The sequence below is a fragment of the Thermobia domestica genome, chromosome 7 (assembly GCF_964235325.1).
Source record: "Thermobia domestica chromosome 7, izTheDome1.hap1.1, whole genome shotgun sequence".
In the NCBI taxonomy this organism is placed as follows: Eukaryota; Metazoa; Arthropoda; class Insecta; order Zygentoma; family Lepismatidae; genus Thermobia; species Thermobia domestica.
Genome location: NC_137460.1, coordinates 270,266,478 through 270,289,565, shown reverse-complemented (window position 1 = coordinate 270,289,565; position 23,088 = coordinate 270,266,478). Strand labels below are relative to the sequence as shown.

The window sequence follows — 23,088 nt, the reverse complement described above, 5'->3', positions numbered from 1 at the left end:
GAATAAAGGATGCTGAGATTTGAAGCGTTTGTTTATATAGGTGAGATTTAGTTTTTCGATATAGTACTGTAATATGGGGAAAGTTGGTATAGCTCCAGAGTGGGACTAGGTAATCGGACAAAGAAACCTATGTGGCGAACTTACGGTTAGAGGATCAAAAGTTTTTGATAGATTTTGGATGATGCGGCTCCACACCGTAAATCTGTATGTTAAATTTGGCACTCAGAAAACTTTAAATGTACTTAGGGTCGTCTATGAATAAAGTTCAAAAAGATGGCATCAAACTGTAGAAAAGTTAGTTCATGCTCGTGTTTCGGGAAAAATATATTTGGTTTCTCTGTGCTTTATCATTTCCATTGTGAACCCAGTAGTAAGCTTACGGCTAGGGTCTGCATTTGACAGTATCTCCAACTTGAAATGATGTGAAATACCGTTATCTCTTATTGCTACATAACACTCAATTATTATAATTTACATTGTTCAACACAGATGGCAAGAAAAGAGTGAGAGTGACTTGGGCAACGTGATCCCTCGGCAGAGAAGTGTGCCAAATTAGATACTCCATATTCTCTGTTTAATGTGGTGATGTATAGAAGAATGCTGATCAAAAGTGCGGGGAACAGAAAACCACATTTAAAGTATACTACCAAAATACACAAAGAACTAAAAACAATTTTACGGACTGTGCTATGAATATTAGTTTGTTGCCGGAATATGGCTGTTTAGTGGTGAGTGAAACATGATTGAAAGAATCGGTAATGAACAGTGGAATGCCGTTTCTCAACCAATTGTCTACATAGATAAACGACCGCAAAACAATAGTGGGAAAGTTTGTAGTATTGAAATAAATGGGGCAGCAGAGCACAGAATCATCTCGTACGTGAGTGTGAAATTATTTGAGCTAAGTCTGTACAAAAACAAAAAAGTTCGTCGGGTGTTTCTGCAGACCATATAGAAACAGTCCCCAAAATTTACTTGAAACATGCCACTAATCACTTCCAGTTGCCATTACAAGGTGACAAAGTTGCTCATTTTGGTGACTATAACTTGGGCTTAGATATGTATCAACAGTAAACATGGAATAACATCAGTCCCTTTCTCGATAATTCTATTCAAGGACTCGATTTGGGATAGTACAATATTCATAACGCGCGTAAAAATAACAGCTTAGGTTATGTCATCTCCATTTTTCCGACAGAATGTGTCATCTCATATAAAAAGTTGCTTCTCCCAGACCGCGCGTTCCCCGTTCCATATGTTACTCCCAACCAAAGCAGCCAGCAATCCAACTAAAAAAGAATGTTTGTGCCTGGCTGAAGGAAGGCCCCTTTGGCTGAAATTTGTAAAGTACTACAGGTGTTACAGTGGACACTTTTACTAGATGGAACAATAAACGAGACAGTGGGTTATTTCTCCGATGTTTTTAATGCAACAATAAATATTTTGTACTGTTCAAAAAGTAAAAGCAATGAAATTTCCAACAAAGTACGGCGAACAGAGTCGCCACACATTCCGAAATAAGAAAAAGCTTTGGGAACTGTGGCGTGCATTTCCAAATGAACACATATCCTTAAAAGAATTTCTGATATAGGAAAATAGCTATTGAGATGTAGCAAATACCTAAACTAGATTTAAAAAAATCAGATTCCAGCATCAACAACACTAAACAATTTTGGTCTTAGGTCTAAAACTTCTAGCATACCTCTTGTAATGTACAATGATGCATCAGGTGCAGAAGTTGAGGGAAGAACATAAAATTTTAATGAGTTATTTTATAATAAATTCAAAACTGGATAATCAACGTACTTCCCTGTTCAATCCGTTTGCTCGTCCACTATATCTCATTTATCTATCACTTCTGCAGAGGATGAGTTACTGTTTTTCTCTCCGGTCTGAGAGCCTCTGGCCAGAACAATATAAGCAAAACCTTTCTGCGTTCGACGTCATCTATTATTTCTTTTCCGCTTTCACTCATTTTTCATAGATGCTTCAGGGAAATCTGTTTTCCCTGTTCTTGGAAAACAGCCCGTTTCTCTTCCATTTATAAAACTGGATTAACAAGTTATGTGTCATCCAAAAGCAGTATCTCGCTACCCTGAAACATATTAATCTTCTACGAGAAAATTATCAAAGACATCACTTCCGGTTCAGTACAATCCCAAAGTTGATATTGGAGGGTGGATGCCCCATCTGCCGTCAAAGGGAGGCAAAACGTGATTTTTTTTGGTTCGCATTTACATAAAATGTAAGTAAAACTTTCATTATTTTTCAGTCACTGTTTCATTTTTAACCTCCCTAATATCAAAAATAATACAGAAGACCACATCTGTACGAGCTAGCACTAGAACTAATAAATGAAAACCTGAAAGCTCGTTCTGAAACCTAAACTTTGAAAAAAAAAAAATTGCTGCTGTTCTTGGCAGAATACAGAAAGCAAAATACCGATGATGAACCAGTCTATCATATCGGAAGAAATATCTGCTACATCTCCTGGTCAAGACAAAACAGAACTCACCTTGAATGTAATGATTGTGGGAAAAACGTGTTCAGAAGGCAGTGAACAACAACTACTAAATGACAGCAATCTCAGAAAGGGGGCATTGCGTGGAGGTTGATTAACTTTGAATCCGCCTGGCATCTACATATTGTGGAAAAGCATGTGCAAAAAGCACTCAATGATTACTGCTACCTGCAATAAAATCTATATTATCACAGCTAGCTCAGTGACATGGATGTTGATTAGGTTAGATTCTGTTCTTTTGTGATTTGTTCAGTGTGTTCACTCATATTTAGCAGTGTTGTAATTTAAATTAAATTAAAAGTATACTTTTGGTCAACAATAATTTGTCTTAATTTAATAAACCTTAATGCTCCAGAGTATACATTTTGCATCATGTACAATGCTGAAATATGTGATTAATCGATGAGGCCGAATTGATGTCGTCGCCAGCGGAAATGCGAACTGGCAGTACTTGAGCGGATGAAAGTTAAGGAACGTGATATTTAAAGAATTTTACCGCAAACATTTCACAACTAAGATGTTTCACATTTGTATATTTTATTACGTGTGTAACTTGACTATACCATTATATGTAGAAACTTTATTTTTCAGTAAATCGTTCAACATATCTTGCATTGCAAAATGTGAGCTCCATATAAATCTTCTTTTCAACTGTGTGTGAGATTTTCATCTGTGTATTAAAACGTCCTGCCAAACTTGAACATACACCAAATACTTTTCTAAACTCGTCGTATGTGTGATGTTTTCCACTTACGTATATTAAAATTTGTCTTGTCAAGCTTGAACGCGAAATAAAATGAGGCACTAGAATTAGAAGCTGCTAAATCGTTATTGCTAGATTTTAAAGGATCGCCCTTTAAACCTTATACAAATGTGATAATATACAGTTATATTAATAAATGGACTAAAATTTTGTATGCCGTTTTGTTTTGACAGGTGTGACGTTTCCTTACAATACCAGATACGTACAAAGTAAGCAGAAGGCTTTTGAATAAAATTTAAAACCTGATTTATCAACAATAATAGTTAAGGAATACGAAACATAGCTATGTATATTCACTTTACATCATCATCCCGCGCTTCAGGAACGGCAGTGAGCGAAAAAGAGTAGAAGATACTGTGTAACGAAGTTTTGGTACACAAACTCTTTTCGAACATACACCACGAATTTCCTTAAAAGTCATTAACACTTTAGATAAGAATGCCATTAAAGTCGCTTTAAAATCGAAGACGTTAACAACTGGAGTGAAATCATGTTCACTATTATTAATAAGTCTTCTTTTGGCACATACAACCTTGAATAAAATCTTTTCCAGTGTCTTGACACGTGTGAGATTTTGCTCCTGTGTGGATTAACATGTGTAGGACCAAATCTGAACGTCGACCAAATGACCAACCACACTCTTGGCATGTGTGATTCTTTTCTCCTGTGTGGATTAACATGTGTCTAGGCAAATGTGAACGTTTAGTGAATGCCTTACCACACTCTTCGCACGTGTGATGTTTTTCTCCTGTGTGGATTTTCATGTGTGTGGCCAAAGTTGAACGCTGAGTAAATGCCTTACCACACTCTTCGCACGTCTGAGTTTTTTCTTCTGTGTGGATTAACATGTGTCGAACCAAACTTGAACGTCGATTAAATCCCTTACCACACTCTTGGCACGTGCAAAGTTTTTCTCCTCCGTGGATTGACATATGTCTAACCAAATATGAACGTTGTTTAAATGAACTACCACATTTTTGGCAAGTGTGATTTTTTTCTCCTGTGTGGACTAACATGTGTGTAGCCAAATGTGAACGTAGTTTAAATGCCTCACTGCACTCTTGGCATGTGTGGTGCTTTTCTCCTGTGTGGATTAACATGTGTGTAACCAAATGTGAACGCTGATAAAATGCCTTACCACACTTTTCGCAAATGTGAGGTTTCTCTCCTGTGTGGATTAGCATGTGTCGAACCAAACTTGAACGTAGATTAAATCCCTTGCAACACTCTAGGCAAGTGTACATATTTTCTCCTGTGTGGATTAACATGTGTCTAACCAAACTTGAACGTCGATTAAATCCCTTACCACACTCTTCGCAAGTGTGATTTTTTTCCCCTGTGTGGATTGACATGTGTCTAGCCAAATATGAACGTTGATTAAATGCCTTGCCACAATCTGGACAAGAATGCTTTTTTTCTCCTGTGTGGATTAACATGTGTGTAGCCAAACCTGAACGTTGTTTGAATCCCTTACCACACTCTTGGCATGTGTGATCCTTTTCTACTGTGTGGATTAACGTGTGTGTAACCAAACTTGAACGTCGATTAAATGACTTACCACACTCTTGGCATATGTGATCTTTTTCTCCTGTGTGGATTAACATGTGTGTAGCCAAACTTGAACGTTGATTAAATGCCTTACCACACTCATGGCACGTGTGAGGTTTTTCTCCAGTGTGGATTAACATATGTTTAGCCAAATTTGAACGTTGATTAAATGCTTTACCACACTGTTGGCAAGTGTGATGTTTTTCTCCTGTATGGATTAACATGTGCCTAGCCAAACTTGAATATACACGAAATTTCTTTTCACATACTCCGCAGATGTGGGATTTCTCACTAGTATGCAGTAACTTACCGATTGACAAAGTTGAACTTTGAATAAAGCGTTCATCAGTGTCTTGATACATATGACGCTTTCCACTTTCCTGTGTCACCATACGTCTTGACAAACGTGATCGATGAAATCCTTTGCCAAACTGCATCGAAGTATGGGATTCCACATCTGAATGAGAAATGGTTTTCTTTAATATAATAAACGTATTCTCTTCTCCATGGGAATCAAATACGTTATGGGGCCTGCAACATATTCAACAAACAACGAAATGTGATTGGACATAATGATTAAGTAGAAAAAAAAAGTATCATCATTGGATATATTTCATGATAAAATTACGCACAATTTGTTTTGTTACATGAAATATTGTAGAAATACGAAATCTAGTACCACTGAGAAGTTTCCGTATCTTTCTACTTTCAAAATAAGAGGCTGTAGTTTTCTTCTCTATATCAAATTGAACAATCATTTGTATCGTGGCGGTCATAAGTCTTTGTAATGACGACTGCTTTGAAACAAATGGAGAGAATGAGAATTAAATCTGTCATATCTGTAGTTTCGTGTGGAGAAAACACAAACTTCTGAACCAAAGGTTTAAGAACAACTCAACTTACTAATATAAAATCTACCGAAGATTATTCACTTATATCATCATAAGTGGAACACGAAAATCGTTTTGAAACGAAGAAAAAAGTAACATACAACTTTCCAAGCTGAGGCGGAGAAGCTTAACGTAACCAGACTAAAGATGAATGGTTTGCAGCGTAGTGATCGTGGTTCAGTGGTCTAGACACTTGACCAGTAGTCTGGAGGTTCTTCCGCCGAATACACGTCGAGCAACTTTTTTTTTTCTCTACGTTAGGAATTTTGATTGCGATTTATCGGCAATGACAGACGTTTTATTACATTCAAATATTTGAATATTCGTTTGTTTCAGTACTTGAACTATCAAATTTTCAGGAATAATACTAGTAATGATAATAATTATGTTGTGAAATATTTAAACAATAAAAACTTATTATCACACAGGTCATACCATTGTAAGTAGAAACGTGATATTAGGCAAATATATATTTCGGTTTTGCGTAATGTTGCCCATTAAAAGGGGAACATCTCATCTCGATTCTAAAACAAACCGAACAAAATCGGAATGAGGCTTAACGTTTTAATTCGAGATGGAACAAGGCTAACTCACAATATCGTCACGCTTTAGAGATGACAATCGAGACGAGACGAAAAGTATCGTAAACATTGCTCGTCTCATCTCGATTCTCAAAAAAGTATATGCCACTCTATAGGTAACAATTGCTCTGTAGACTGAATTTTATGTATTATTTTCTTACTTTGTATTTTAGAGTTCACAGAGTTATGGTATGTGAATATATATATATGTTTTTTTTAGCAAAGCTTATATAACTACATCTGCAAAGTCCACATGTTAGTTTATAATAACCCTTAGTGTTCAATGATATTCAGTTGTTTTTATTACAGTTATTTTCCTGAAAACGTACAATAGAATATTTTTTACAGGAAATTTTAGCAGAAAGCTTTCGATTAAATTTGAGTAGCTGCAGAAATGTCTCAGGAAGGTACGGAACCCCTTCTCCGAAACCTACGTTTAAGTGTTTTGCCAAATTCTAGGTCAACTTAAAACTTTTAATACCATTATTATTATTATTATTATTATTATTATTATTATTATTATTGAAGTGTTGTAAATTTAATGGTTCAACCTGATTCACCCAATTCCCGTTTATGAGTATTGTACTGAACAAACACGGTGTGTATAAGTTTTCTCCGTGTTCCGCTTCCTTCCACTTTCATTATTCGAAAATTTCTTTCATTCTCATTATCGACACCTTCTGTAGCTTAGCCGGCATAATTATTAGTTAAAATAAATTTACTTACGGCTCTTGTAAATTCAGAATCCCTACATTCTACACGAAATTTATCTCGAAACTTCCCGTTATAACATTTAACTAATTGTAGGGACGTATGGAGAGGGTATGTCCTGATGGTACTGACACTTCTCTCCAATCCCGACTATTTTGTAACTACTGGCTAACGCTACGGGCGTTTTTATAGGCTTTAATACGATGTGTCCCCGTACGAAAATTCTTATCTACATTATAATTCGTCCATCATAATTCACTTGCTTTAATCATGCTCTTCAGTAACCTAACAGGCATAATCACTGGACATTAAAGGATTTCATTTTCAAGCTGTTAACCCAAACCAATTCGAATCGAAAAAGTTGTATTTTCTATTGGTTTTGTGACGAAAAAATATATAGAAGAAGTCACGGCGAATCGTAATTGCATTCAAATATGAAACTGCAGACTAGTAATACCTTTACATAAAATGTAACCATTACATATCTTTGGAACTTTTCCAAAATCTGTACGGATATTCCGGAAAGTGCACAGTTGGAGTTTTTCGTTGAATCGGTGGGTCACTTGGTCGTGGGTCAACAGCATATAACCCACTGCGACCCACCGCCACCACCGTGACAAACTACGACAAATCACTCACCATGAGCCATTGCGATCATGATCCAGAAGTATAATTCTTCTGCACAGCAAAGTACAGATATGATAGATGTAATTCTCATAACCTGCATTTGTTTCAAAGCAGTGGCCATTACCTGGTCAAAGACTTAAGTCCGTCAAGATTTATACGATATCAGAGTTAACCTGGTACATACAAAAGTACTTATTTTGTCCTATGTGGAATAAATATTTCATTATTATAAGTGAAAATACAGACCCGTTGCCACTAACATTAATTATATATCATTACTTTTTGTGTCAGAAAATTTAAAAATAGGAAGAACTTGTTGGAATTGGAGCTACAAAAAACTGTCACTATGATTACAAAGAAACAAATGGGCGATATAAAAACTTTAAAATTTTGCAAAAGATATGTGATTTCCTTATGTATATCAATTTCAAGTTGCGATTTTATATAGTCTGATACCTCGAGATAGTAAAATTTTGCGTATATTGATATGTAGCTACGTATTTACATCTGATACATTCTTATTAAATAAATACTTTCGAGAAGCATACATTTTTCAATTTCTTGTAAATTTAATCTACTTACTTGAAATACATGATATAACGATTCCAGAATTCCACGTTAACGTAATGTGGACAACCATCAAAACCTTCGTTACTCTTAGATTATTACTAGTGCTTTTATGTTTGTGCTCTAACCCGGTGTAATGTCATTCGCAGAAATCGAAATATATATACTGGGTTCGGAATCCTGCTATTTCACGGCTTTTGCAAACAATACACCTAGAGTGTTATTAGCATCGTGAAACACTTTAGTCATTATTGTTTTTTACGTTAAAAGTAAATAGGGCGTGCGAAGATAAATGCTGCACTTTGAGTACCGAAATATTGAAGAAATATGTTATGTATCACATTATAAAATACAGGCAGCTGAACTATTTGAAATAAATAATTGAATATGCAGAGCGTCTACAATTAAATGGCATTTTATTACGTTACGTTAATTCAAATGGGGATTAAATTTGTAGGTCAACACTCTTAATCTAAGTGGTCTCTCCTGTTAGAGAAAGGGAAGTTGGCACAATAGGTTTTTCACTTTTAAAAAAGTGTCACGTGCAGCAGTGTTTTCGGAATTACAGCATTCAAGAGTGAGAAGAGGAACAATCTGTTATTATACCTTAGTACAAAACATTTGACATCAACCTAATCTGATATTAACTACAGATATGGCTGAATCGATTGAAATTAAATTTTTCATGTCTGCAATGAGCCAGACATGTATGATGTATCTCATTTAGAAAACTGGTTATCTTTTTTACGTTACTGTGTCCAGAATGAAGATCCCACGAGTAAGAGAAAATCTATAAGTGCTACACTAAAAGCAGAGTATCTGGTGAGTGGATTATGCTTAGGAGGTGAAAATTGTCATGAAAAATTTTTACTCTATACCAGTGAGCAAGTTATTTACGACTTAGATGAAAACGGACAATTTTGCGCAGATTTCATAATACACAAATTTACCATATGATATAAAATGAATATGCAATGTACACAACTTCATCACGCATTGTCTGATGCACTCAAGTGATTACAATGTTGATAGCGTAAAAAATGTAGAAAAACTACGTTTTCAAGGGGATATTGTGACAATAAGCTGTAAACTTCAAATCAACTTATAGACTTCTTTAGATGCTTTAACAAGAGTAACGTCAAAAACCGCAAAAAGGCTTGTAGTATACGACTTACAAAAATTTACTGCGAAACAAAGTATTTTCATTGTTTCTCTTTCAGACAACGCCTTTATCATTTCCGAGCGTTCTTTTTTAACGTAGTATGGAGCAATTTACTTATATGGAGAAGTACATCTACCTACTTCTTGGGAAAAATATCGAAGAATCACTACTTCTCCCTCGATAATTCACATTAATATTTTGTGTTTCATTCCCGCGTTACTACAATACAATACTCAAGGAAGAACACTTACAGACATTGTTCACTAAGTATATCTACGTACCTTTAACGGCATCATACATAAATATGCCTCCTTTAAACACAGACTTGGAGGAATAGAATTACGTAATTCTATATGACTAATGTTGTAACGAACATTGGACATTCATAAACACATACAACGTAAAAACTACAAAATAATAATAATAATTAACATTTGAAATACATTTTCAAGAAAATCTTTTTCCAACTTTGCCATCGCATTTCGAAGAGAGTATATATTTTATTTATAGTATTCCAGTCAAAATATGATTTCTTCGCACAAATGCGTCTTGAAACTAGTCCACATTTCATTAAAGTACGAGTTAGGATCAAGTTCCTGCACAAATCCTGAACTAGGGACAATAAGCAAAAGCTTGGTCCCGGTTGTATTTACTGTACTATCTGTAAAATTTCAAAGTAGAAGTTAAGCACTGGTTATCTGCACACTTTGTTACAGAGGTAGCACCTTCGAGATCAGGTGTTTGTTTCGCTGGTTACAATAAAGTACAACATACTGAACATACGTTCACGAAATTGTGAACGAAGGCCGAAATAGTAACTTAATTGAAAAAACGTGACCTTCATTTGAAGTTTTCATAATAATTGTCAATGTGTAATTTTAGCAGCAATAGCTTAAAAGGTAAAATATATATTTCACTTTAAATTTTAGTATACATTCAAAAATATACGAAACTCGTTCACCCAGTGATTAACCAAACCCGAAGTCTCACACCTCACAAATTTAACTTCTCGACTGGCTATCATCCTACACTAAACCATGCCAACTTGGATCATTATAGCCCACTCTTAGAGTATCGTATCCTATAATATTATCTTTTCGTTTTTCACACACCAAAATGTCACAAAAGTTTTACAGTTCACAGACATAGCGACGCAAGTGACGTGATCCGCCTATCGTAGATATATCAATTTCATTATTTGTGTAAAATTGTGATATCTTCTTAGTGTAAATGTAAACTAAATATATAGCACGTAAAATTTCTTTTCGTTCATCACACGCTAAGTAAGTTATTCAAAATTTAACGTCTTTTTCCTGGTTTTTAATAATAAACTGTCACCCTTTCAGCCCTGATCTATACAATTGTGCAGGTAGGTAGAATCACCAACATACATAATACCGGCCGAACACTATGTTTACACTAAGGTAACTATAATGAACAAGTTCAAAAAGTTACATAATTCGTAAAATATCTGCGTTTATGAACAACTAATGCGGTGTTAGCGGAATGTGTGAAATAACCAACGTAAATGTCGCAACGGTAAAATCTTGTAGTGGTTAAAACATACATCATTCGCTAGAAAACGAACAAATAACAGCATTGCCTAGTACTAAAATAATATTTCAAATCAGGTTAAAGGTTAAATTTCATGGCAGTCATGGCGGAACATTTTTTATTAACCATTCACATAACTTCTGCCAAGTGTCTGTTATATAGCTACAACTTTTTTATGCATGGCTAAAAGTATCAACCTGGTGGGGTTTATTAAACACTTTATACAATACCCAAATAACAAGTGAATATCGCTTTACAGTCGACATTCAACATATGCCAATTCAATATTCAAACATGAAGTAGTACATCTATAACAATTTGTTCCCATATATTAACAAGATCGAAGAAGGAATCTGTTCCTTGGACGCTGGATCTATCTCAAGTATCTATTACTAGTTATCCGTTACTCTTTCACTTCTATAAAGATAAATGTTGAAAAAACTTGTTAATCTGAAGCACTTCTAATTTGAATAGAAAGTTAAGGAAAAAGACAGAACGTATTATTCGGACGCTGACCCGATCGCAGAAGAGCTGCTCGACAGCTTATACAGTTTTTCTCTATGAAAATCAGATAACATGATTACTAATCACTTACAAAACAACAGCTGCTACATACCTGTTACCATTTTCGTTTTATAGCGATAAATGTTGAAACCCGAGACGGATAATTTTAACCATGTCCAGTTTGAATTGAATTTCAACGGAAAAAATGAACATACTATTTGAATGCAGAATCGATTACAAGAAACTGCAACGTGATAGATTTTTAGCACTCTTCCTCTAAGAAAATAAGTAATGAAATTGGATATAATAGTGAATTTGAACTACTTCCATATTTGATATGTATATAGTTAAAAAAAAATAGCCGTGATATTACGCCAGATTCGACGCCAGTTTTGAAATGGCTGTTCTAAAATAGTGCTAAAATGTGTTCGGGTCTAAATAAAACTATTATAGTTTTAACACTGATACTTTCTATATTTTATCAGAATAATAATCCATAGGTCATTTTTGAAGAGAAAAACTGATTTCACAATGGGTGTACGTGCAGAAAACTGATGCCACCGCACTAACAGTGAGTAGAAGGTTTGGCTGCATAGCACACACTGGCAGTAACTTTCGGAATAAAGAAAAAATAATGCATTGCTGTGTCAAAAAAAAATATGCTTTGGCATCGTTCTATATTTTCTGCTAATATATCCTTACTTGTTAAATAATTATTAACTTGTTAACTTATTAAATAAATATTAACAAATGTGAACATATAGAAATCCATTTTGAAGGAAAGGTAGGAAACTATAAGTATATATAACAAAACCTGGTTTAAATTACCTAATCCATGAACACATGGTCTAAGATAACATATGTGAAGTGCAAGAAAAGAAATATTAATAATATATGTGAACATATAGAAACATATTTAGAATGAAAATGTTTCAACTTCCGAGACTTGAGCCCACGACCATTTATTCCAGACAGCAACGCGTTAACCATCTTACCACCGAATCAACCTACGAAGTTTTGGTTTGTCCGTTTTATTTACTGTGCAAAAATCCAAAACTAAATCAAGGGTAAATTGTTTCGTACAAAAATTTAGTACTATACATAGGATAACATCATAAAGACAACGTTTCGGCTATCACGACATGAGGCTCATTCTTTGGAATTTAAAAGAAATAGGACAATGTTAAGTTTAAACTTTATTAACCAAGCCTCGTATTTGGCGGAGCAATCTTGAAAACTTTTTCATCAGTTTGGTATTTGGTACACTTGTGTTAGTAAGACCATCTCCGGTCTTATGGCAACACATGCTCAAGAAATAGGGACACTGATCACGTGAGTGCTGCATTTCTGGTGACAGTTTCCTTATATCTGAATTTCGGGACGATCATCCTGCACCTACGCACTGTCATAACTAAAAGACAATAGGACGATAATTTCGGTCCCGATGCTAGGAGTGAAAATCGAGATTTTTCCCGCTGACCACATACAAGCTTTGGTTTGATAAAATAACCTTCAATGTTTTGCACGACGCCTAGTCGTCGCTCGGAAAGGCACACACGAAGCCGAGTGGGGTACATTGTTCTAAAGTAAACACACGTTATACTCTTATGAGTTCTCCACTTGTACGGATTCAGCTTCGCAAGCTAAACCGCCGTTTGCATACACGAGAGCCATTTTTTTTAGTTTATCATCAGCGATTGTACGATATTTGCATACACCTTCGTGTAAAATATTTTTTCTAATATTGTGCAGAAATCAGCACTGAAGTGACTAGTAGAAATGTGTTAGCATCTTAACATTCGTTTGTAAGTTCAGTTTTGTGTAACAAACTCTGGCTCCAAATCATTGAAAAGGACGGAATAATTGTGCCGGCTTGGACGATCGCTTATTACTATGAGAAGAGGACTCCGGAGGGCACTTGGGATTATCCGACGTGGAACTTCTGAGATCATAATAACTGCAACGCCCCTGAAGGTGTTGACCGGTCGAAGATTATTGTGAGTAAGTGAAATCTTAATTTATCAATTGAGCGACACAGCCACCTGTATTAAAAGAAAAAAAATAAGATAAAGGTGGAAATAAAGATGTCGAAACGGCCGTAAACATATACAGTAAAAGCTACTTGTTCATTTATAACCTTTTGATGTTCTTTTAACTTGTATGAATTACATTTAGTATTATTAGATTTTCTATACAGTTTAACCAGGTTTTGTGATTTGTACTGCAAGATAATTTTAGTTTTTTAATATCTAAGCTTAATTTCATCACTTGCTCACTTTTCATTTTTACGATATCTTCGCTTTGTCTACCGTTCTGTCAGCTTCGGTTTATGACAAAACGTAGGTACAGAAGAAGTCTTGATTTGCCGTAGCAAAGCAGGGATAAACGAAAAAAATAGTAACAGGGAAAGAGAGGGATGTGTAAACTTTTGGGAAAAAGATGAAAATCAATATGAACGTTACGACTATATTTACAAGATTCCAACAACGACAAAAAACACGATTTCACGGCCACAGGTCTCCGTTTTCCTGGTATTCCTATTGCATTTCCCGCTATCAGCATGGTGATACAATCGGAGTGCGGAATAAGATGGCCAAGCATGCTTTTTCTTTTTTTTTTCGTATTATTTTCATGATCTGTTGTCCTTCACTAGCGTCCCTTAGTCTTTGTTTATTTTTTTCTGTCCATGCTATACGCAACATTGTGAGCCAATACCAAATTTGAAGTGCTTCTATCTACGATATTTTAGGTTTTCTCAATGCAAATCTTCGATTAATCCTTCATATATGTAGACGCAACAGTAAGTTCTGAAGATTGTGGATTAACTTTTGCCTGACCTTGACCTACAGATCCAAGGTTTTTGCTGGAGCCACACGTTTAGTCATAGACATCTAAAAACCGTAAATAAAATTAAAAAATTAGATGGAACCGGCGGCAATTATATAGCAGTTTTGAACATACGCCTTAGATTGTGCCCGTATTTGGATAGCGTGTCAGACTCATTCTAAATTCTCCGTCTGATTCGCCTATAGTTTGTTTTTCAATGAACTAAGCATTGTAAATTATGTTGGCCATTGATACTAAAAGCAATTTATTCCATAAGGGAAAAGAAAAACCCAAACAGAAAGATGGGGCAGAAGGGAAATCCAGACTGTCCATGCTTAAGAGATAAAATTTTGTTGTTCTGTCCATCTTTCTCTGTCTCAGCATGATCCACATTATTATATTCATTTTGTTTGCATTAATTTTCATCCCTTAGAACTCAGCGTGAATGTAATTTATCTTATCTATCTAGTACTTCTCTAAGTGATGCCGAAATATGCATTCTTTCTTGCTCCAATTAGAGAAATATCCTGGCGTGTCATGTTCGGTGTCCAGTTATAAGACATAAACTGAAACAATTCACCTGGATGAAGGAGCTACTATTTCTTAGAACGCCAGCCTTCTTAAATGTTAGTGGTTAGCTGACTAGGACAAGTAATAAAAAATTGGATTAAAAAGAAATAAGTGAATATTTAATAAATGTAAAAATTCCGATTAGTAATGTAGCTAAACGCGGTCATCAAAAGAAAATGCATAACATGGTGAAAATTAACCATAAAAGGAAAAATTGGAATAATACATTCCGACTATTAAAATTAGGAAAGGGGAAAGAGAATCACATAAAAAACGATGGAAATTGTTACAGGTCATGGTTTCTGTAATGTTTATACTAGAAAATTAAATATCAAATATGATTAAACATGTTACTGGATGGTAGACCAAACGTCGGAAAACCTATCGGCCATGGGTTTACGCTCCCTACAAGTAACGGCTTTTGTGTCAAATATAGCGAAATGCCACATGATCGTTATTCTGCTTTCATCCCTCAGATATAAAACAATCAATCTATGTGACTACTCTATCTTTGAATAATACTATATTCAACTTTTCAATTTGGAATTTATGCTAAAATTTGTACATGTTTAAATATTTGATTCTGTAGCTATATTTTGCACATTTCAAGTTGGTAGCATTGTTGTCCTGAATGTGTATGCCTGTATCAGAAATATTCGATTGAAATTTTCTATGCAAACGTAAAAGTTATAAAACTACCTTCTGCAAAATTTGATCAGTCACTACGGTACCTGTGATTCGATCAGGTGTGTTTCCAAACCTAGTAACTAATTGTGAAATAGCTATCATTTCGCTGCGGTTTTCTTCTTTTTGGGGGGGAAAGAAGAAAGTAAGATGAATATTGTGTAGAAGCTGTACTGCATAATGTATGAATAGTGTATAGAAGTTATACCGTATAAAAGATGTAAAGAGTAGATACCAACCTTATCTCTCAGGATTTGTGTGCTTTTAAGATTCCTGAAGGCAATGGTTTCATGGTAAATTTAAGGACCAAACATAATAGACTGACCTCACATCCTTCTCGTTGCCATGGTGATCGCCATTTTATTTTCTAAACAACAAATAGTCTAAATATCTAAAGAATCTATGTGCAAAACGAAAACAGTGATGAAATATTTCGGAACTGCAAACATTAGAGTGGAACAAATACTTATGTTTCTTTTTAAATATTTCGAATGATTGAAACTGAAAAAAAAAGTGTAGAAATGTCAAATATGTTAAATAAAGTTACGTGCATGACAAGCATTAAAATCTTGGAAACCACCGAGTTCACATGTCTTGTGAAATTTGTTCTTTGATAACGTATATTTTGAGAATTTCTATATTTTCAGGTTAAATTAAACCTTAAAGTGTACTCACCCTGTTCATAATCAGGTATTGACTAAAATAATTCCGTAAAATTTTTGATTCAATAATATGAGTATGATGTAATATTGCAAATTTGAACAGGATTATGGCTTAACATTTGTTTAAAATATATATTGAACCATTCATAATTGGATGTGTAATTGTTGCATCTTTTCTAAATGCTTTTAAAAAAAAGTTGATAGAGAATATAAGAAAAATGTTATTTATATCCACTGATGGTCTGAATTGAATTTTTCTAAAGGCTAGACTTTTCTTTCTTTTGTAATGTATACTTAGAAATAATATTGAGCACTCCCATTATAAGGAGTAGCCATTAGAGGTATAAATGCCCCACATTATTCTAAGACATTTTTCTTTTTTAAGAATCATATATTTTTACAGCTTTCTCTGTGCCAACAGTTTGTCAATCTACACGTAAGGGAGTTTATATTGCATATAATTGCTTCTTCTGGTGGATTGCATGATAATTGTGCTTACCTTAACTATTCGATTTATACCTTATTACTTAGGGATGTGGAGCTTTTAGAAATAAACTCTTTAGCCGCATTAATTTCACGCGTTTGTATAGAAAAAAAACAAACATGGCGATCACCATGGTACCGGAAAGGAAATGACGACATCACTATTCCAGTCTACAGCGTCTGGAGGAAGGTAAGATCATTATGTCGTTTCATTAAGATTCTGGTTTCAAGTTTTCTAAAGTGCAGTTCTGCGCTTAAATGCAATTACCAGTGATGCGAATACAGTTACTATTCCTCTGGACATTTCTGATTGGGTATATACTATTCATTTCACTCCGTTTGCTTGTTTGGAAATAGTTCCGCAGGTGTGGAAATGATTACACTAGGAAAGTAGACCAAATCATGTGCTTTCATATCATGATATTATTGCCACCTTCCATACAGTTTGATATTTCATTTATTTATTTATTGTAACAACAACACAACAGGCGTTCTGCCCATTTACAGTGTCTGTTTACATATATGGTAAAATATCATCATTATTTTTACAGAAGAAAAACATACTGAAGTTTTTATTGTTTCATTAATTAACTCAGCTCATCACACTACAAATTGTGTTCCTAAACATTTTTTCAGACATATTGAATATGTCTATCATTTCACACTTTTCTTCAATATTATTGTAGTGAGAGCTCATTCTCCATAAAGGGGAATTATACAGGATGTCAGTGCGTGCTTTCTTACAGTACATGGTACTACTATTGCTTAACCTCGTTCTAGACGTCGGAACATGCAGAAATATATTAGAACTTAGTACTATGCAATCAATTTTATTACTTATTATTTTATGTAGAAAAACTAAATCATTCTCATACCTACGTTGCTCTAATGTCGGTATATTGAAATTGTTTGTTAGTTCTGGGTATGATATGTATGCTGGGTACATTCCAGTTTTTTTATACATTAGTAATCTCAAAAACTTACACTGCACTCTTTCAATCATTTGGATATATTTTCCATTATGAGGAGTCCATATAAAAGAAGCGTATTCCAGTTGGGATCTGATATACGAATAATATAGTTTCAAAATTGTCATGTGGCTACGGAAGTCTCTACTTACACGACAAACAAATCCAAGACTTATAAGCATTGTTTGCAATAGTTTCAATGTGATTTGCGAAAGTCAGTTTTGGGTCGAAGGTAACACCAAGGTCTTTAACAGTTTCCGGCCTACAAAGATTTATACCGTCAATAGTATAATCATAATTTATGTATTTTCCTTTTCTAGTAAATGTAATAGCTTTACATTTAGTTATGTTTAGGCTAAATTTATTCACGTGGCACCGGTGTTTTACATTTTCCAAGTCTTCCTGGAGGTTTTTACAGTCTTCAAGTGATTTAATTTGAGTATATAATTTTAAGTCATCTGCAAAGAGTAAAGTATTCGATTTCTTGATGTGCTTAGTTATGTCATTGATAGTGATGAGAAATAATAAAGGTCCAAGGATTGTTTCTTGCGGTACTCCCGATGTAGCATTAAAATTGTTGGAGATATGACCTTTGTAAGCTACAGATTGTTTATGATCACGTAAGTATGATGTGAAAAGTACTAACGCTTGCTTAGAAAGATTCATAAGAGCTAGTTTTTCAATCAAAATGTCGTGGTTAACTAAATCGAACGGCTTCTGAAAGTCTGTATAGATTACATCCACCTGCCCTCCTTTGTCTAGTTTTGAAACTATAAAGTTTGTTATAATTGTCAAATTAGTTGAAATGGATATATTCTTGAGAAATCCGTGTTGGTATACAGAGATACTGGCTCTAACATGATTAAGTAAGCGATTGTGTATTATATATTCATAAGTTTTTGCAAATGGGGATAGAACTGCAATTGGTCTAAAGCTTTCTATATTCTTAGCATTGCTAGTTTTTGGAATAGGACATACCAAGCTTTCTTTCCATCTGTCTGGAAAAACATTATATTTTACGGACATGTTTAATAGTATGTGTATAGGATGTTTTATGATATCAATAGTTCCCTTTATTATATAGGGTGGGATACCATCAGGGCCACACGCTGTTCTAGATTTCAACCTTTTAATGGCATGTTCTATTTTTGATATTGCTATTTCAGTGATTTGGAAAATATCGAGTGATATACTTCTAGGTTAGTGTGACATTAGAGCATCCGTGTTATAACTCAGAAGTTCATGATTGTAAACAGACCTAAAATAATGTGCAAAAGCCTCCGCAATATCCCTGTTACACTGTAGACTTTCACCATTATACATAAGGGGGCCATTAGTCAAATACCTTGTTTTATTTTTGATAAAATTCCAAAAGTTTGTTGGATCATCTGCTATGCAATTCTCGGAGTTAGCTACGAGTTCTTTGTATGCTTTCGCAATTTTTGCCTTTACCTCCGTCCTTAAACTACAGAATTTATCACGGTAATATGTATTATTGTCTATTGTGTTCTTCCTGTTTTTGTGATAGTACGATTTTTATTTGATTTTTTGAATTATTTCTGAGTTAAACCAGACAGGAAAGATTTTATTACTGGGATTCTTTTTAGTTTAAATGCATTGTTTAAATACGTCGTCAATTAATTGATAAATGTTTTTACAGCTTTATTTACGTCATTTTAATATGAAAGGCAATTCCAACTAACTTTTGGAAGTTCTAAATACAATTTATGATAATCGGCTTTTCTGAAATTAAAACCAGATGATCTATTGTTTACTTTTTGTTTCCGAAAACGTTTAACTGAAAGCGCTATAATTAAGGAGGGACTTTCGTGGCTTTTCACGTCACACTCAGTTAAAATATAAGTTAGTTGCTTAACAAATTGTTCATTACCATAAACAAGTAATAAAAAAATCATTTAAATTAAATTGACGACTCTCATACTACTTGGATACAAAATAGAAAACATCTATATTCCAAGTGCTATGTTGCTACTTGCCAGTATCTTATGAGCTTTCAGTACTCTGCAAGTGCTAATCGAACAAATGTCAAGCATGGAATATTTTGCTGGTAAATTATCAGTATTTTGAGAATCTGTAATTTCAAAACTGACTTCCAAAAAATCTCAGCCTTCCACTTTTTTTCGCCAACTTGTATGTATTACTTGATATGTAAAATTTAACTCTAATTTTTGAGGCATCATTCGCGAAGTTCTTGATTTTATATGGAATAGCTCAGCGTTTACATCTTCAAGTGCAAAAATTTGGAACTGTCCAAAAAGGCAGTATGAAATATGATAAAAGCTATCAATACATACAAGCACTGCCCAATGGTAGAAAACTCATATCTTGGTGGAATTCAATCGAAAATAGTGTGAAAAAACTCTTAAAAATTGAGAAAAGGTACAAATTAAAGAAAGGGAAATATACGTGGAAACACAAAATATATATATATATATATAAAACCTGATACACAAGTAAACTATAAACCATTAGCTCCATAACTTTCTCGTCAGTCTTGGCTCCTTGTACTCTCACGTTCCTGCAATTTCAATTGGATCATCGAATATATTGCCCCATGTAGAAAATAGTTTTTCTTAAACCAGTTTATATCTTTCACTCATAAAACCTTGGATTCATAGCCATCATCGTGCTTTCCTAATGTAAACCTGTAATCCAGAATGAAATTCAGCTTAGACAGTGTAGTTTTCTATGCTACTAAAATATTTTCTACGAAAGACGGGATGTACTTAATAGTTTCGTATTTCCGATTATATTCTTAATCTGGACTGTACAGTACGGTGTACCGAAAAAAACTTTTTTTCGAAATGTTAAGGTGGGTAGTGCGGAAAAGTGGCCATTTGTGACCAGAAAGACGCCAGATTTTTTTTCAAATTTTTTGGAGGTCGTTTAGGTGGCGCGCATCGACTTTGAAGTTTTGGTTATGCAACCACGCACAACAATTTCACAAAATTCTTAATAATTGATTATTTTATGTAATTATTTGTAGGTTAAAGTAATTTCTCATTTGTTTCTCGAAAATATATTAAATTTGTGCCTCAAGGGGGGATCCTATGTTATTTACGTATTATTTTTGGCTAGAAAAGTGATTTTCGGCTAAAATTCCTTTCTTTCTATGGATTTTTTCTAATTTCTTTTCAGTTTGAATTTTTTCGATAGTTTCTCGATATAAAACACTAAAACACGGTTTTTCAGCGTTCAAATTTATTACCGTTTCTCAGTCTCTGTCCAGCTCTTCGCTTATTTTCATTTCTAATTGTGCTATGAAAATAAGCAAGAGCTCACCACGAGGAGGTAGCTGGACTGCGAGCTCCACCCACCCACCCACTCCAAATTATCATAGTAAACAGAAGTTTACTAAGAGGCTAGCCAGGATTTTCTTTTAGTTTTCTCCTTTACCTTTATAGTCACTTTTTGTTTGAAATGTCTGCATATGTCCTCTAGATTTCAATTTTGCTTTGATGTAGCCCTCACGTGCGCTGGCGCCGAAAACGGAAGAAGCAGCTTCTGTAACAATTTTCTGCATTAAAATTGATGACTGGTAAAACAAAAGTTCGTATTCTCTTGCCTTTTGTCAATCCTCTTGCTTTATTAATTCTTCTCCAGCCAAGACTTCTAATGTCTGGATTTTGATCCGTTACTAAAGCCAGCAGAAGATTTTCAGAGTGAGCAATAAATGCATTTTGTTGAATGACCCTATCAGTCAGATTTCTCAAGTGGTCTGGAAGAAATCGGACAAGTGGATCATATTCCAGAGGTGTCGGGCTCCGTCAGTTATCAATGGTTTCTTCTTGATCTCAAACCACACCTGTGCGTACACGTTCATTATATACCTTGCAAGAAGCACACCCCACCCCTCTGAACAGCTGCAACTTCTTGCAAGGAATATACTGAACGTGTACGGACAGGTGTGGTTTGAGATCAAGAAGAAACCATTGATAACTGACGGAGCCCGACACCTCTGGAATATGATCCACTTGTCCCGATTTCTTCCAGACCACTTGAGAAATCTGATTGATAGGGTCATTCAACAAAATGCATTTTTTGCTCACCCTGAAAATCTTCTGCTGGCTTTAGTAACGGATCAAAATCCAGACATCAGAAGTCTTGGCTGGAGAACAATTAAGAAAGCAAGAGGATTGACAAAAAGCAAGAGAATACGAACTTCTGTTTTACCAGTCATCAATTTTAATGCAGAGCAATACTATGAGATGATTGATTGGGCTTCATGCTCCCTCCACGAGCCTCCGCTGACCAAGAAGATGACAAATGAAGAAGTAGATGAATACATTAAAAACAAAAAAATAGTAGAATTTCAAGTCTTCCCCTGTCACACCCAAGGAGTAGGGCGACTTGTGAAAATTGTTACAGAGGCTGCTCCTTCCGTTTTCGGCGCCAGCGCACGTGAGGGCTACATCAAAGCAAAATTGAAATCTAGAGGACATATGCCGACATTTCAAACAAAAAGTGACTATAAAGGTAAAGGAGAAAACTAAAAGAAAATCCTGGCTAGCCTCTTAGTAAACTTCTGTTTACTATGATAATTTGGAGTGGGTGGGTGGGTGGAGCTCGCAGTCCAGCTACCTCCTCGTGGTGAGCTCTTGCTTATTTTCATAGCACAATTAGCAATGAAAATAAGCGAAGAGCTGGACAGAGACCGAGAAACGGTAATAAATTTGAACGCTGAAAAACCGTGTTTTAGTGTTTTATATCGAGAAACTATCGAAAAAATTCAAAGCTGAAAAGAAATTAGAAAAAAATCCATAGAAAGAAAGGAATTTTAGCCGAAAATCACTTTTCTAGCCAAAAATAATACGTAAATAACATAGGATCCCCCCTTGAGGCACAAATTTAATATATTTTCGAGAAACAAATGTGAAATTACTTTAACCTACAAATAATTACATAAAATAATCAATTATTAAGAATTTTGTGAAATTGTTGTGCGTGGTTGCATAACCAAAACTTCAAAGTCGATGCGCGCCACCTAAACCACCTCCAAAAAATCTGAAAAAAATCTGGCGTCTTTCTGATCACAAATGGCCACTTTTCCGCACTACCCACCTTAACATTTCGAAAAAAAGTTTTTTTCGGTACACCCTACTGTACAGGGGTAATTTATAAATAAATAAATAACGCTTCGCTGGCATTTTATGAGTACATCTCATTAGCCCACAATATAATTTGATTTAACATCGCTGGGAACGAATTTAAATAATAATGATGATCTCATGCTACACAAGTTTTATATAGAAGAACGAAAAGTTGATTATAAAATACCTTTTTCAAATGTACTTCGAGAACATTATCAGATAAAATGCTGCTGCCCCTTAGCAAAAATTGAAACTAACGTTACTTAGAAATCGATTAGGAGTCATAATGACCACCTCCCGTTAAACGAAAACTAAAAAGAAGAAGCCGACGTTGGGCACAGTTATAAAAGTATTAA

The 23,088-nt window shown here is 34.7% G+C and overlaps 1 protein-coding gene across 4 annotated transcripts in view; it reads right to left on the bottom strand.

The window, feature by feature from the left end:
* LOC145690915 (uncharacterized) overlaps nucleotides 1-23,088 on the bottom strand; it is a 48,487-nt gene that overhangs the window by 12,378 nt on the left and 13,021 nt on the right. For 2 of the 4 annotated variants that reach the window (XM_081766346.1, XM_081766347.1), the window contains exon 2: nucleotides 1,413-5,363. The exons of 1 other annotated variant lie outside the window; for it this stretch is intronic. In XM_081766346.1, coding sequence (XP_081622472.1) covers nucleotides 3,788-5,363 — 1,576 coding nt within the window. In that variant the 3' untranslated portion in view covers nucleotides 1,413-3,787. Of the gene's footprint in view, nucleotides 1-1,412; nucleotides 5,364-20,113; nucleotides 20,288-23,088 lie in introns of those variants that run through there. One more of the 4 variants, XM_081766348.1, reaches the window with a different exon arrangement.